This window comes from Pithys albifrons, chromosome 1 (genome assembly GCF_047495875.1).
Source record: "Pithys albifrons albifrons isolate INPA30051 chromosome 1, PitAlb_v1, whole genome shotgun sequence".
Classification (NCBI taxonomy): domain Eukaryota; kingdom Metazoa; phylum Chordata; class Aves; order Passeriformes; family Thamnophilidae; genus Pithys; species Pithys albifrons.
In genome coordinates this window covers 77047609-77063643 of record NC_092458.1, presented here as the reverse complement: position 1 = coordinate 77063643, position 16035 = coordinate 77047609, and the positions used below count along the sequence as shown (strand labels likewise).

General features: G+C 40.7%; 1 protein-coding gene across 2 annotated transcripts in view; it reads right to left on the bottom strand.

Moving 5' to 3' along the window:
- SLC36A4 (solute carrier family 36 member 4) overlaps positions 1 to 11274 on the bottom strand; it is a 93913-nt gene extending 82639 nt beyond the window's left edge. For both annotated transcript variants that reach the window (XM_071555881.1, XM_071555890.1), the window contains exons 1-4: positions 11206 to 11274; positions 2029 to 2152; positions 1203 to 1293; positions 55 to 143 (exon numbers count right to left, since the gene is read on the bottom strand). In XM_071555881.1, the coding sequence (XP_071411982.1) occupies positions 55 to 143; positions 1203 to 1293; positions 2029 to 2152; positions 11206 to 11233 (332 nt within the window). In that variant the 5' untranslated portion in view covers positions 11234 to 11274. The remainder of the gene's footprint in view (positions 1 to 54; positions 144 to 1202; positions 1294 to 2028; positions 2153 to 11205) is intronic.
- Positions 11275 to 16035: the final 4761 nt, after the last annotated feature.

Here is a 16035-nt window from a genome sequence, read left to right as displayed (position 1 = left end):
GAAGAAAGAAAATACTGAAAATTCAGGCAACTGAACGAGTAGTTCCACATTTACCTCTGACATAGACAGTGGCTGCAACGCACCAAGATGTGCATACAGTGAACTGATACGACTCCTATGAACACAAGGCTGATTGGTCCAACCTGATATGTAAAAAAAAGGGGAGGATACAGGAGATAAACAGAATTTTTCATGAAAATATTCTGGGGAAAAATTTTTACACAAAAAAAATTCACAGAGTAGCAAATAAAGTAATCATTAAAAATTTAGTGCAACTGGCTTTTTTTCCCCCTCTCAGCAGGGGGTTGCTGCAGATGTTTCTGCTGCAGATGTTTCACAGCATTCCTTACTTTCAATTCTCTCCCTGAGACATGGCTGTTCAGGGGAGACCAAGCCATAAGTACCAAATGAACACAAACAACTGCACTCCTCTAACTGCTTCATTTGCCAGGAAAGTTTGTCAAGAGAGGACTGCATATACTGCACAATTCAAAACAGTGGTTTGAACCACTTTAAACAGGCAATGAAGTAAAAGCTACAACTTATGGAAAATTCTCCAATTAAATAATTTGTTTCAGAGTGGAACTTTGACCAAAAGTTTTCACAGAAGGAACCTGCTTTTCACATGTAACTTTCATTCTTAAACTGAACATCCTGTACTATAGAATTACAGGATTATTCAGGTATAAGGGAAAAATTTCACTTGACTGAATTTATCCTGCCCTAGGAAATGCATTGTTTGTTACCTGGTATGAACAACCTGTGTCAGTCTATTTCTGCCAAAACACTAGATTGATTTAACAAGCTGATGTTGCATCCTGGGACATACAATCTGTTTCTAGAGAAGTCTGTACAAAGACAATTGAATAACAACAATTCCCATGAAACATCTTAGGAGTCTAAGTAAATAAAATATTTCCTTTTTCTGGCAAACTTGTTGTTTTAACCAGAAAAACACTTTGGCAAGCAAAACCACAATTCATGCAATAAAGTCTTCAGGGTGAAGTAGTAACATCTTTTTAAATAATAAAAACTTTAATCTTGCATACTAATTTCACCAGACTAAAGAGGAAAACCAACATAACTCTCTTAAGATTGCACTGGCAAATAAAAAGTATCAAGATTTTAGTTTTTCAGGACATACATCTGTAAATCATTCTAGGTATTTTTCCTAGTCTATGAAAAAACAAGTGAATTCTTACCACAATGCCAGCATTTTTTATTGCAAGTGGAAGACCAAGAAGCCCAGTTCCAATGTTTCCCTTGAGGAGGTGAGTAAGTGTTTGTATAAACCTGAGGGTAAAATGTTGCATTAGAAGTACACTGAGATGGCAAAAATAAAACCAAACCCTCTGCCCTTTAATAATAAAGCAATAAATTTTGAGCTTAATTCATATTTTGTGATCGTCCAGCTAAAGTAGGTGCATTTAAATAATGTTCTTATTCATCTTTATATGTGAGCACCCTCAAATAGAATGCACAAGTCTGATCTTCAGTTCCTAACTCCAGCTAGTGAAATGTTATTTTCTGTACACTTTTATTGGTCTTTTGCCTCAGAGTCAAAATTACCAATTTTCATCGATGTTATTTTAGAATCAATAACATACACAACGATTATCAGCTGCAAATCACAAGTCTGACAGCCAAAGCTTTATAAAAAGAAAAAAACAAAAAAAAAGCCAAAAACCAAACCTTTGCAAGCTTTTCTAATTAAATTTTCAGAAATAGATTATCTCCAGAGTCTTCTCAAAACCTTTTTTAAACAATGTTTGGATTTTGAGTAATCCAAACACTTTACAAACAGGCACCTTGGAACATTTTGCAGCCAGTATGTTGTTACCTTCCAAAGAACACAGAACCTACTCAGAATAGTCTGCTTTTTGGCAGAACTATGTAAAGCCCTGACGTGTAACCACGAAACTGTTGCGCAGGTGCAAGAAAATCTCTTCACAGTTCTGCAAATTGCTCACAAGAAACAAATCAGGGGCAACAAATTTAAAGAAGTTGATACTTAAGAGTAACACATACGTAATGCCTTCTTTATCAGCAAGCTGGTAATGCGCCTTAACTGGCAGGAAATTGTTTTCATGTTCTTCATCTGAGATGCCATCTGAGTCTTCCTCATCAATTAAAGGCTTCATTACTTCCATGCCTGTGCAACAGAGTTAACACTACATTAGCATTAGAAACAAATAGGATTCAGATGTAAAACATGACTCAAACTTCCAAAGCCACAAGGTTTACCTTGTTCCTAACCAGAAAGCTGATCTAAACAGACACATACAGCACAAGTTTGCACAGGATATTCTCTCTCTTTAAAATGGTACACCATCTCATTATTTGCATTACTATTATTATGGCCAAACACTACAGTTTTTTATTAAGAAAACCTACTTTTAATCACGGAAATGCCAATGGTTTAGATGCTTTTGCAAGCTAATACGACATAAAGTAAAACAGAAAAGTCACCTATTTTCACAAAAGAATGAGATTTATCTTATACACTGTTAGCTACTGCAAAATTAAGCACTTAGTCTACGCTTATCAGTGGTGAGCAAGTGCACACCCCAAGTCATCTCATCCTCAAATGGACAGGTAAACCAGGTACCACAGAGGATGTCACCATTCACTGCAGAAAGAACCAAAATAAAGCAATCAGGCTGCATGCTTTGAAAGCTGCAATTTCATGAACCTTTTAAATTTGCATAAACTTCCAGCTAAATAACAGCACCAAGCAAAGGCGAGGAGTCAGTAGTGAATAAAATCGCCTTTCAGGCAAAACTAAAAGCTTACGCCAGTTTCATGTTGAGCAAATTGTAACTTTTGAAACTACTACAGTTAAGTAAAGAAAATCCTGCCAAGAGCAAAAAGATCATTTACCCTACATTTGCCTATCAACCATGCTGAGTAAGTCTCAACTTCCACAACTTTCACCAGAAAAAAAAAAAAGAGAAATCCCTGAGACTTCAACATTTTCTATTACCCCCCCCAAAAAAAGAAAAAAAATGGTGGTGTCAGAGTAACAGATGGACTAAGTGATCTCAGTTTCCAACCTTAATGATTCTAAGTGAGCAAGAGCACACCTTACTGAATTATCACATAGTTTACAGAACTCTGAAAATACTGAAGAATACCATGAAAGACATTAGCTACATTAAAACATGCTTCACCATTCAGCAAGCAAAAATATTCATAAACTGAGTCAACACTAAATACCTAAACTATACTAAGCTTATTTATGTTGTAAGAAAAACATGGATACTAATAGAATACCTGTGAAATCTGCAACACCTGTGAGTCTGCAGATACATTTAAAAGAAGGTACAGGCAACTGACATCTCTAAAGTATATAAAAGCATATGAATATGCCAAAGACAAGTTTTATTTTGGGGAGTCATTGTAGTCCATCTGATAAAAATAACCTCTTAATTTGAAAACAAGATACATGCACAAAACCAGACAGGAAATACAGAATGTACTGAAAAGTAGCCATTGTATTGGATTTGTGTAGCAAGGTTTCGGTGGCAAGGGGTGCCTTCTGTGAGAAGCTGCTGGAAGCTCCTCCCATGTCGACAAAGCTAGTGCCAGCCAGCTCCAAGGTGGATCTGCCACTGGCCAAGGCTGAGCCCAACAGTGATGGTGGCACCACCTCTGGAATAACAGTTAAAAGGGGGAAAACACTGCTGAGCACTACAGTCAGAGACAAAAGTGAGAATATGTGAGAAAAGCAGCTCTGCAGACCCCAAGATCAGTAAAGAAGGAGGGGGAGGAGGTGTCCCAGGCACTGGAGCAGAGATTCCTGTGCAGCCCATGGTGCAAATCATGATGACAAAGTTGTGCCTGTGCAGTCCATGGAGATCAGTGGGGATGCAGAGACCCACCTGCAGCCTGTGGAGGACCTCACAGTGGAGCAGGTGGATGCCCAAAGGAGGCTATGACCTCAAGGGAAGCCCTTGCTGGAGCAGGCTCCAGGCAGGACCTGTGGCCCCACGGAGAGAGCAGCCCAAGCTGGAGCAGGTTTGCTGGTAGAACTTGTGTTCCCATGGAAGACCTGCGAATCACAGAGGACTGTCTCCCTTGGGAGGGACCTCCACTGGAGCAGAGGAAGAATGTAAGAAGTTCTCTCCCTGAGGATGAAGGAGCAGGAGAGACAATGTGTGATGAACTGATCGCAGCTTCCAGTCTTCATCTCCCTGCACCACTGGACTGGAGGAAGTAGACAAATCCTGAGTGAAGTTTGAAGTGGGAAGAAGGAAGGGATGGGGAGACTTTTTTTTTAGACTCCTTCCTCTTTCTTATAACCCTACTCTGATTTGATTAATAAGAAATTCAATTAGTTTCCTGAAGTCAACTCTGTTTTGCTCATAACAGTATTTGGTGAGTGATCTCTCCCTGTCCTTATCTCGATACACAAGCCTTTTGTTATATTTTCTCTCTTCAGTCCAGCTGAGGAGAGGAGTGATAGAGTGGCTTTGGTGGGCACCCAGGATCTAGCCAGCCTCAACTCACCACAGACATTCAACAAATCATTAAGGTTTCTATAAAACCTTAAAGATGTCTAAGCCACAGCAGGGCACTAAAGCCAATGCTAAGCAAGAGGAACTTCTAAAGAAAAACTGTAGAAGAAGTGTAAAAATTCTACAAAGCAGAAGGCAGCTTATCCAAGTCATTAAAATTAAAAGCATATAGCTCAAACTCTCCTGAAAACACCAAAAGGTCATCTGAATTTCATGTCAGTAAAGTTGAAAGCCAGTAATGAAAGCACTTGACAGAAGCAAAGATGGTCAGTTGACAGCAAAAATCAGAGGTCAGAGACTCATCCAGTAAGTACACTGTAGAGCAAATTTATACTCAGTGATACTCTAATTATAGAAGTCAAGATAGACTTAATCATGTTCACAACATGACATATAGTCTATGAATTGATCAAAAGAAGGATCAGCAAAGTTCCTTCCCTCTGCTCCCACAGCACTGTGCTGACTAGTTCTTGAGGATGCTACAACAATCCTCTCAGCTCTGAATCCCTGGTGGGCTCATTCAATGCCCACAAAAACCTACACACTCCAGTTGTGGAGTAAAAGTTTATCATTCCAGGGGTCAGAGAGAGCTGGAAGTTTCACCCACTGGGCAATTGATTAGGATTGATTCTAAACTCAGAATCTGAAGAGTTTTCCTTAGGAACAAGCCAAACTACAAGTGTGTAAAGTCTGTGATCACATGAAATTCAACTACCTATGAAAGAAATAATAATCAAACCATTTTACCAGTTTTGTCTCCATCACATTTTGTAGGATGCTGTTTGTAATGCTAAACAACAATGACAACATGCAGTAAATATGGTTCCTATTTAGCAGTATGAGGGGACCAGAATAACCCTTAGGACTAACAGATCTGGTGACTATCAGCAACTGCTCGGTCAAAGGGGAAAAGTAACATTTTCTTCTTCCATTACAGCCTGAGACTGGAACATTTGATATATAAATACATCTACACCATTTACCATGCAACCAGATGACACTCAGAAGACTCTGAATATTTTATACATCCCATTTTATTTTTCTCCCAACTTCCTCACCCATCTTTTGATCCCAAACGTAGTGGATTTAGACATACTCAAGCATTTCCCTCATCCTTTAAATAATAAGAATTTTTCTAAGACAAGCAATTTTTCTTCTGAAAACTCACCTGCCCATGCCTAAAGCTGTCTAGTCATCTAGAGGTTATTGTCATCCCTATGCCAGCTCTGCTAATCATCTAACTTACTGTCAACTAGTCACCCATGTTCTCAGAAATTGCTTAAATTGGACCCCAGAATATCCGTTTCCAATCTGTACACTAAGGCTGTCAGTTTACTGATTCTATTCTAAGGTAATACTGCATTTGAGAATAAATTCCATTATAAGTTTTAAAACACAAGTAATAGCAATCAGCATCAACTCACACTGCGATAACTATACTTCCTACAGGTTTCTCTGAAATCCTGCACCATAGAAAATATTCCAGCAATGCTATCTGGTCTCTATTCTAGTCATAGAAATGCTTTTGAATTGCCCTTTTTCCTAACCATTCCTCCTTCATCCCATGACTGATGTACAGTTTGGGCCTAAAATATGTTAATCTATTAACAGTAAAGGCACTAGGGCATAATATGTGGTTTGGATCATATGACTCTCTAAGCATGGATTTTCATTTGATAAGAGATCTCTACTGCTGGAAGGAATACTGTGGCTGTGCCCCACTGCACAGTCCATACTCATAGTGACATACAGATCTGTGCAATATCCAGATTTAATAGATCCAACCTTGTACTGCAGAGCACACCCAGCAAGAAAGCTTGAGTTCACAAAGCAGAAGAACAAGTGCTTTGCATACTTGGACCTAGCCTGAAATTATTATTCTGGAAAGTCCACAGCCACTGCCAGAAAATCAGTATACCCACATTTATTTTGATTCCTTCCTACAAAGGTCCAGTATGTGCAGTTTAACTAAGATCCAAACTCCAGCTCCAAGAACAGCATATACATGTCATACCTTTACCAGAGATGAAGTGGTTTGGCTGGTCTCATAAAGCATCTGGTGCAGAGCATACCTCAGCCAACCTTAGGTCCATGCTCCTCCAAGCTGCCCTGGCTGCATCCAAACACACTATCAGTGATCCAATCCAGTGCTCAGCCACAGGACTCACTCAAAATTTTTCATTATCATTATTCAGCACAACTAAGAAGGAGGAAATTTACTTCTACACACCCCTTTGTTTTCACTTAGCCAAAACACAAGCCAATTTTCAGCCCTGTCTTTCCATCAGCTAATATGAATTTCTTTTCTCCTTGTGTTATCACAAAAATCTCTTCAGATCAAATGCTGTATTCTGATTCTCTTTAATAGTTATTTAAATATGTTATTACTTCTGCTTTCTTCTGTGAACACTCAGGCAAGCAGGGTGCCAAAAAGCTCCGCAAGTACTGCTACTATCAACCAAGGCACCACAGAGTGCATTTCAACTTCTCCCAGAATTACCACTGCCATGTTTAAATAGATTCCTTAAGGCACTGGAGAGATAAATTACCAATTCATTACAGTTACATCTCACACTATAATGCATAAATGTCAACACTGTATCCTCAGAGAACTCTGATGAATTTCAGCCACCAGTTACACAGCAAGATTAAATCCATAGTGTTTGTTATGACCAGTATTTCCAGTTTAGTATCTTCAAGAATGCTTTTTATCTCCTAGAATTTGCCAGCATCTTGACATTTACAGACATACTACCAAAGAAACTTTTGAACCGTTACTAAACAGAATTAATTCTACATTTTTTCAGAACAGTAGAGTAATTCTTTGGTTCAAAAACTCTGCAAAGAAATTAATTTTCACCAAGAACTGAACCACGCAGTACCACAAGGGATAAAACTTATCTCCATGATTTTCATTTTATGGAAGAAACAATGACAAAAAGGATGAAACCATTTTCCAGGGCTGCACAGAAAGTTAAAGGCTAACGAGATATTAAACACAAAGCCAAGAACAAACTTCTACTGTTCCTTTGGAGAACGTCCCGTCCCAGACAAACTCATATCTAAAGCCTTTTTCTGAATTCAATTTAACCATGTGATCTGGATTTTGTTTGCTTCATTGTTTTTCTCTTCAGATTTTTGAAGCCAGTGTCAGCAAATGGAATGAACTGGATCTGGCATAAAAAGATTTGGAGGATAGGATGTAACCTACCATTGTTTACATCAGCTGGTTTTACTCATTTATGGGAGGAAGTAACACACATGTCTTATTGGAGCAATACCTCACATTTATATTAAGTGCTCAGCAAAAAGCAGTAGGCAAAGAGGTCTTGTACATACTTCACTGCTCAGTCAGCTCCTACACAAGAACATGCCCACAGGGCCAGGAACACTGCACAAGACTCACAGTCCTGTGAAATGTGTTTATTAAATAGAGGGTGTCCCAGTGCCTCTGTAATTGGGATAAAGATACAATTTAACAAGCAGCTGGTTTGACTGCTGTATAAAAGAGAAAATCAGAACCATGTCCTCTTTACACTAGCCTAAAATGTGGGTTTATGTTAATATTTTCCCACAGGCTATAGAAAGCCATATTCATCATCCAAAGGGCATACCCAGACCTTCTGTCACCAACCAAGGCCAGCTGCTCTTCTCACTGGACAAGGTCAGTGACTGAGTCTATGAATAGAAGGCACAGTCAAGGAGACTTCACTACAGAGCAATACAGAAAACACACCTATGTCTGGCAGCAACCATGGCTGTGACAACAAGAGAGGCTTGGTGATCCCAGCAACTGCAGTCCATTCACAGATGATCCATTTATTTTATCAATGCTGTGGAGAAGCTTTTTAATTCAGCATTCAGAATCAGGGCTCCCAAGATAAATTTAGTCACAAAGAAAACATTGTCCCTAATTATTTTCAGAATAACACTCAGTTACTCCTTCAACCACAGAAAGAAGCAAATGTTTCGCCACTACTCAAGCTTTAGTTTACAAATAACTTCCACAGCATTTCTCCAGAAGACATCTGACTGTAAAGTACAACATTATCCACAAAGCACATATGAGCTGCCACGTTATTCAGTCACACGCCTCCACAATCTCCAAAGAAATTATGGAGCAACACAAAGTGACTATGGATGGCAGTGCTAGGGGCACGCTGATTCAGATGGATAAATATTTGTGAATTTTCCTAGTTCAAGGTGGAAATAACAGATAACCCCATTAAAGCAAACACAAGCCAGCTCTCTTTTTATTTTCCACTACAGCAACTCCTATTAAATATAAGAGATATAAAAACAAACAAACAGAATCTTCCCACAAGAATGTATCTTCCAAATTGAAAATTAATAAGGAAAACTCACTTGGTTTAAAAATTTCTAATAAACAATATTTTCTAGAATAGTAAAAGTTAGCATTAGCTTTTCTTGTATTTGACAAGAACTTCAAGCTATGCTTCATGCAAGATATTTGAATCCCACTTTATTTTTCTTAGGAAAAATCTATCTTGTGTCATTTATTTCTCTCCATTACAGACTGTAACTTAATAAAGTTGATTTATTCATCTTCATGGTAGAATTTATTACTCCTGAGAATGGTTATTTCTAGGCAAATGTTGAAAGTCAATAATGCCCCTCAATAAGCAGGAAGAACTGTTTGCTTTTGCATCCTAACTGTCAAATCCAGAAGGCTCATAAAATGGAACACTTGAGTTATTAAACCAAAGTGTACACAAGTACAGGTCTCCATAGTTATCACACACTTTTCACCCCAGCCCACAATGGATCATTTATTTAGAAAGATACTAGTCTTAAATAATCCACTATCCTGTCTAGACCAAGCCACACAGTTCTACAATTAACACACTCTCAAGTGATGACACATTGGTAAGACTTTAATTTTATTAAGTATTCAATAGAACCAAACAATGTAAAAATCTTCAAAATTCTTACAAGGTGTTGATCTGCATTTTTAAACAGTTAATTCATAAACAAATTCTCTTTCTAATGGTTCGGATAGAGAAGGTCTCAGACCTGTGAACCTTAGCGGGAAAAAAACCCACTAATATATGTTTCAGCCACCTTTTCTTGGGAAGTGGCAGTCTCTCCACTCAAGATGGATCAGCCTTGGGGACAATACAATTTGAAGCATGTCTTCCAATTCCCATCATTATCACTGGACAGGATGAATTCCTCAGATTACAGTGGAACTGTAATCATCAGATTTCCAGCACAAGGCAACAAGAATAATTTCTCTTATGAGGAAAGACTGAGGCAGCTGGGCCTGTTCAGCCTTGAGAAGAGACGACTGAAAGGGGACCTCCTTAATGTGTATAAATATCTGAAGGTGGTTGCAAAGAGGATGGAGCCAGGCTCTTCTCAGTGGTGTCGAGCAATAGGAGAAAAGGAAACAAGTAGAAACTGATGCACAGAAGTTCCACCTGAAGGTGAGGAAGAACTTCTTCACTGTGTGGGTGAACGGGCACTGGAACGGACTCACCAGAGGCTGTGGAGTCTCCTCACTGGAGGTACTCAAATTCCATCTGGATGCAATCCTGTGCCATGTGCTCTGGGATGGCCCTGCCTGAGAAGGGAGGTTGGACCAGATGACCCACTGTGGTCCTTTTGTGAGAAGTCTGAGCATGATTCGTGTCGGTAAAAACGAATGAGTTATTGGGGCTCCTATAGTGACATGAGAAAAACATATGGCCAGCCAATTAAACAAAAATTCCAACTTACACCCACATGGAATGATAAACAGGATAGTGTTAAATCACTTCATCTCCTATAACTTTGTCAAAGACCACATAAATTGTAACAGGAAGGTTGAAGAGTTAAAACTCTCCCACATCTAAGGGGAGCTGAATTTATAGTGGGGTTATCACTAGGGCTGTAAAAGTGACTTAGCTATAGTGGTGTATGCTAAACTGCTTAACAATGTACTTAGAATGTTTATGCATGAGCCGAATGAATATGTATGTAGAAACTAAATAAATGTTAGAGTTACTCTGTGTTCAGGGTGCGATGGCGAGCAATGCTTGCGTCCATCGTACCCAGCATGATGAAATTGCTTTTATCATATAATAAATTTTAATTAAAAACCTACGAGGTTGAGACTTTATCACACTTTCCAACCTCACCCATTCTGCGATTTTGCATACACAGCTTTGAGATGAGATTTCCAGCCCAGCCCAGCCCAGCCCAGCCCCAGCTACACTTTACAGCTAAACCTGCTACGAGCTATCTCGTCCAGCTGCGGACCGAAAAACTAAGATTAACATCTATGTACCCTCCCACAGCCGCATTTAAAACCCACAGTCCTTCGATCAGAAAAGAGAATGTATTTCCATGTACTTCAGTGGAGGCCGTGCCTTCTCAAAGACACCGATGGCCATCCAGGTGCGACTGACGCGCCCGGGTAGCGCCCCCGGCTCGGGGCCCCGGCGCCGCTCGGCCCTCGGCCCCCCCTCCCGCAGGTGGGATGGTTCGTCCCGCCCGCCTCGGTGCGCTGAGCGCCGCAGCGCATCCCCCGTGGCCCGAACCATCCCTCCTGGAGCGGAGGGGGGTCCGAGCCGGCCGGCCTCTCTCGGCGCTGACGCCCCCTGCCCGCCGCCCCGCGGCCAGCCGCCATCCCGTCGCCCCTCGGCCGCTCCCGCTGCCCCGGCCTGCACGGCTCGGCTCGCCTCACCCAGCTCGTCCCTGCCTGCGCCGGCCATCACCCCGCCGGGCTCTGCTCGCCCTTCCGCCGATGTGGAGCCGGCCGGCGCGGCGCATGCGCCCTGCGGGGGCGAGCCACGGGGAGACGCGGCAGGAGGCGGTGCCGGCGCTCCTGGTCCGGCTGAGGGGTCTGGACCTCCTGCAGCGCCCTCGACCGCACTGCCCCCGGCCCGCCCACACGGCCCCCGACCCGCGCAGCCCCCGGCCGCACAACCCCCGGCCCGCCCGCACTGCCCCCGGCTCCGTGTCCGCTTCAGCACATTCCCACAGAACCATACAGGTTCTCAGGTTGGAAGGATCATCAAGGTTCATCAAGTCCAACTCCCCGCTCCATGCAGGAGCACCTATAACTAAACCATATGACTGAGAGAACTGTCCAGAGAGTCCTTGAACTGTGACATCATTGGCATCCTCAGTGTTGCTCCGCATGGCCCCAGGTGTGGTGGCCTCGTATGTGTGTATGGCCAGATTTTGCGAACAAAGATTTGGGCAGAGCTCTCCCCACATGGGTGTGCCCTTCCAGCCTGTGAGGTGGATTTTTCAGATGAGGCACAGCGTGTGCAGAACTGGCCCCACCGTTTAAGTCCTGAGGTCCATCTGCCACGGCTGAGCAAGCTTGGACAGTGACAGTGAAGTCCTCGGGACTGTCACAGCACCCGGTACTAACTAGGGCTGACCCTGCTGAGCACCCAAGATCTGACGGGATGGGGTGGCAGGGAGGCACTGAACTGCCAGGGAACGGTCCCACTGAGACTGGAACTCAGGTCCTTGGGATTCAGAGTCCAGAGTGCTCTCCTTAACACCACAAGACCACCCCAGGGTGGCCTTGTACAGTGCTGCCCACCCTCATCTGCTGCCCTTGGCAGGGCTGGGCTTTGCAGGAAGCACTGCATGGTTTGGAGCCGTAATTAATCAGCAAAGACTAAAACCAAGGGTGGCAATAAAGAGTTCAGCACAGCTTCACAGCTCAGTTTGCCCGTGATTTGCAGTTTGGTCTCCTGAAAGTCAATCGCCTTCAACAGTTCAAATTATTTTTCTTGTGTGAAACAAGAAATTACTCTGAGAATCAGATTTTTAAGGGAGTGGAACGGACCTTAAATATCACCAGTTGCAACCCCCTGCCGTGTGCAGGGACACCTCCCATTAAACCAGGTGGTTCAAGGCCTCATCCAACCTGACCTTCAACAGAGCATCTCCAGCCTCCCTGGGTAACCTGTTCATGTTTCACCACCCTCATAGCAAAGAATTTCTTCTGTATATCTAACCTAAATTTCCCCTCTTGCAATTTGTATCCATTACTCCTTGTCTTCTCACCACAGTTCTTGATAAAGGATCCCTTTTCTGGCTTCCCTGTAAGATACTGGAAGGTTGTTGTGAGGTCTCCATGCAACCTTCTCTTCTCCAGGATGAACAGCCTCAACTGTTTCAGCCTGTCTTTGTAGGGGAGGTGCTCCAGACACAAAAGGATATTTGTGAGAATCACAGTTAATGATGGATAACCATTGAAACAAGAGTTACTGATAGGAAGTGTTATCTCTAACTAATCGTTTCATATCAAATTACTCACTTCTGAAACTGCTGTTTCGCTTTTCGTGGATTCCACAGGAATGCTGCATCTCCTCTGCACACTCTTGTAGATAAGAGTATTTCTTAACAGCTTCACCAATAAGCAAAATAAACACTGAGTAAATGAAGATAGTGTAACAATTCAAACCACTGTGGATTTAGAAATCCTCTGCTCTAAGTAAATACTTTTATCCATAATAAAAGAAAGCAGTATTTCTTGTAATTCCATACTTTTTTTTCATCTTTGGAAATCAAATACTTCAAGGTGCTAAAATAGATTTCAATCATAGTCTGTAATCAAAGCTATAATCAGAGCTCCAGGTCACTCTGAAGTGATACTCAGAATCCTTACTCTCTAAACCTTTCCTTTGAAAATGAGAATTTAGACTTGTAAAACAAAAGCTTTTGCAATTCCATGAGCTTTTATTTCATGGTTTGAAAACCCTAATGCAGAGCTATTGGGAGGGGGAATGTTGTCCCATCTTAATGAAAGACATAGTGCTAAGAAGAATTTTCTGCTGGAGTTATACTGTCTAGCCTAAAAGGATGACCTTTAGATAGAACCCTTTCCTAGCAGGCTTAGTCTGTTGTGACTTTGCAATATTTGGAGATTGAGCTTCCACTAACCTGACACTCACCCTTTAACCTATCTTTCATGCTAGTTTCTCCTAGAATACACTATCAGTATTTCTCCATCAAAACTATCAATATTCTGCCCATATCTATAACTGACTTAAGTAGTAAAATTTCCCACTGTTGGTTTCCAAAAACAGAACATTGGGATTTTTTATTTGTTTGTTTGTTTGTTTTTGCAATGAGAATGTATGATAAAATAATTTGGATTTTTATCTACACAAGAAAAATGCAAGAATCTTCTGAAACTTTTCAGAAACTTCAGTCATCTTCAGACACACATCATTAATTAGTTTATCTACGATGAGGAAATTACAATGAGGAAAACATTCATTTTCAATTGTCAAATTCGTGTTTATTCTGCATACAATACTCCTCAAAACTTTCATTAAAAAAATGATCCATGTGGTTTTCTCCAATTTATTTTGGAAAAGGGTTCTCAGTAGGCAATCTGTCAGTGTAGGTTTTTCATTTGAGGAACTGACTCACTAATTACAGTGCTTGTATCAAGCCTTTATGCTATGTATATGTATTTCCATTATATTCATGGATATTCTGCATTCTACATTGTTTCTAACAATGCCAAACTTTGTTCAAGAAAATATATAAGATCACTAGTGATGCCGTGAGTGCCCCAAAAAACAGGACTCCAAGCCAAGTTAATGTGAGATGAGATAAAAAGGTACATTCTTTAATGTCCAGGCTTAGGGCTTTTAGGAATACATGATGACATCTTTGTGTCCCCTCTCTCCCTTGAACACTGATTTCCATGGATTTTATAATATTGCCCACCTAATCCCCAGTTTACACATCTCTTAGTCCAGCCCCAGTCCCACCCCTCTGCCATCCCCCAGGATTTGGGGGCTGGGTTCACTGGGACCCTCTGTTCTTCATTCTCTTCTTCATCGGGCTTTGGATTTTTTCCACTGTTCTTAGACTCAAGGTTTTTGGTTTATATTTGGTCTTGTTCTGCAGGCCCTTCTGATAGTTGTCAGCTCTTTCACCTTGAAAAGAGTCTAAATAGCTAAAAGAATTTGAGCTACTAATCTGTGGTAGGGGTTAGGATGTATAAACAATGAACTTAAGATGTTACAAATATGAACACTACATTTGCTACAGTTACTGTGTTCTTAAAATCTATAAAAATGAAAAATCAGAAACCCCTTTGGCATCACTAGTATGTATTCATAATGTGTATTCAGTTAATAAGAGTGTTCATTCCTTCTACCTTGTCTTGCATGTCAGGACTTGACTCACAGTAAATCCGACAGAGACATTAAAGAGACATTAAGGACATGATACATCTTTATTTTACATCCAACCCAATGGAAACCTTTTTGTTTCTACTACTTGCCATTATTTGCATCAAAATTTCTTCTGGGAGGTATGTTATGTGTTTAGAGAGATTTTTCGAATATGCTCCAAAAACTGTATCTAGTATATGAGTAACAAGTGGTGATCAATTAATATTCAAAAAACATAAGTGATTCTATAATGTGATAGAAATTAATGATCTAATAATATGTATTTTGTTCCCCTTTGGGAAGAATAGAAGGATTTGCTTCAGTGCAAACATCTGGTTAAACTCTAGATATCCATCCATCAATGCAAAATTACTTCATGATGTGAATATTGCAGGCACCAAATGCTTATTCACCCTAGGCTTCGTATTCTGAATAGCATATACAGCTTGCCTTGTAGAAATCATGGATTCAACTCATGTTATTCAGATGGAGTAAAATTCGCCACTTCTTTTTTTTTTTAATTAAAAGCTAACCCTGAAATCTTAAAGGCCCATTTTCAAGATTTTTTTTTGTCTACCTAAACCCTCCTTATTAGAATAGATGCTCTGCTAGATCTATTTCCACACTTTTTTTAAGGAAAACAAAAACCAAGAAGAGAGTAAATTTACAGAGTCACTGTTCCAATATATAATCCCTCCACACAAATTCCAGCTAGCTTTAGTTTGGGGGCTGCTCACGTCTTGAGGGACTTTTCTTCCATTTCTATACAGAATGGTTTTTTGCCATGCTTTAGATTTGGCTTTCAGACCGTCCGGTGACAGTGAGTCCCACACTTTAATTATGCATTGTACAAAAAAAGAAAGTGCCATTTGAGCCTGCTACCTGATATTCATCTGGTAACCTCTAGTTTGGTAATATAAAAATAATTATTGCATTTACCTTGTCTAAGTCATTCTTGGCAGATCACTGTCATACTCTCCTTCCTATGTTTTTTCCAGGCTGAAGAGCCCTAGTCTATTTAATCTCCCCTCGGAGGTATGCCACTCCATGCCTTTCATAATTCCTCTCTCCTTCCTCTGCAATTTCCAGATCTCCTGTGTTCAATTGCATATGACAGCAGCAGACCTGCAGCCATACAAAACTTTTCTTCCTACATCTGAGTGTTTTTCATTCTTGCTTTTAACAGTTTGTATTTTAACTTTTACTCAGGTAGTACTTTTCAATGTGTGATTACTTTCCATGGTGTTTTAATGAGCCTTTGGTAGGCCTCAATTGTGTTGCCATCCATCTGTCTGTAGACTGTAATTCTGTCTGATTGGCAAATGATTGGCATTCCTCTAAGATTATATCACTGGTTT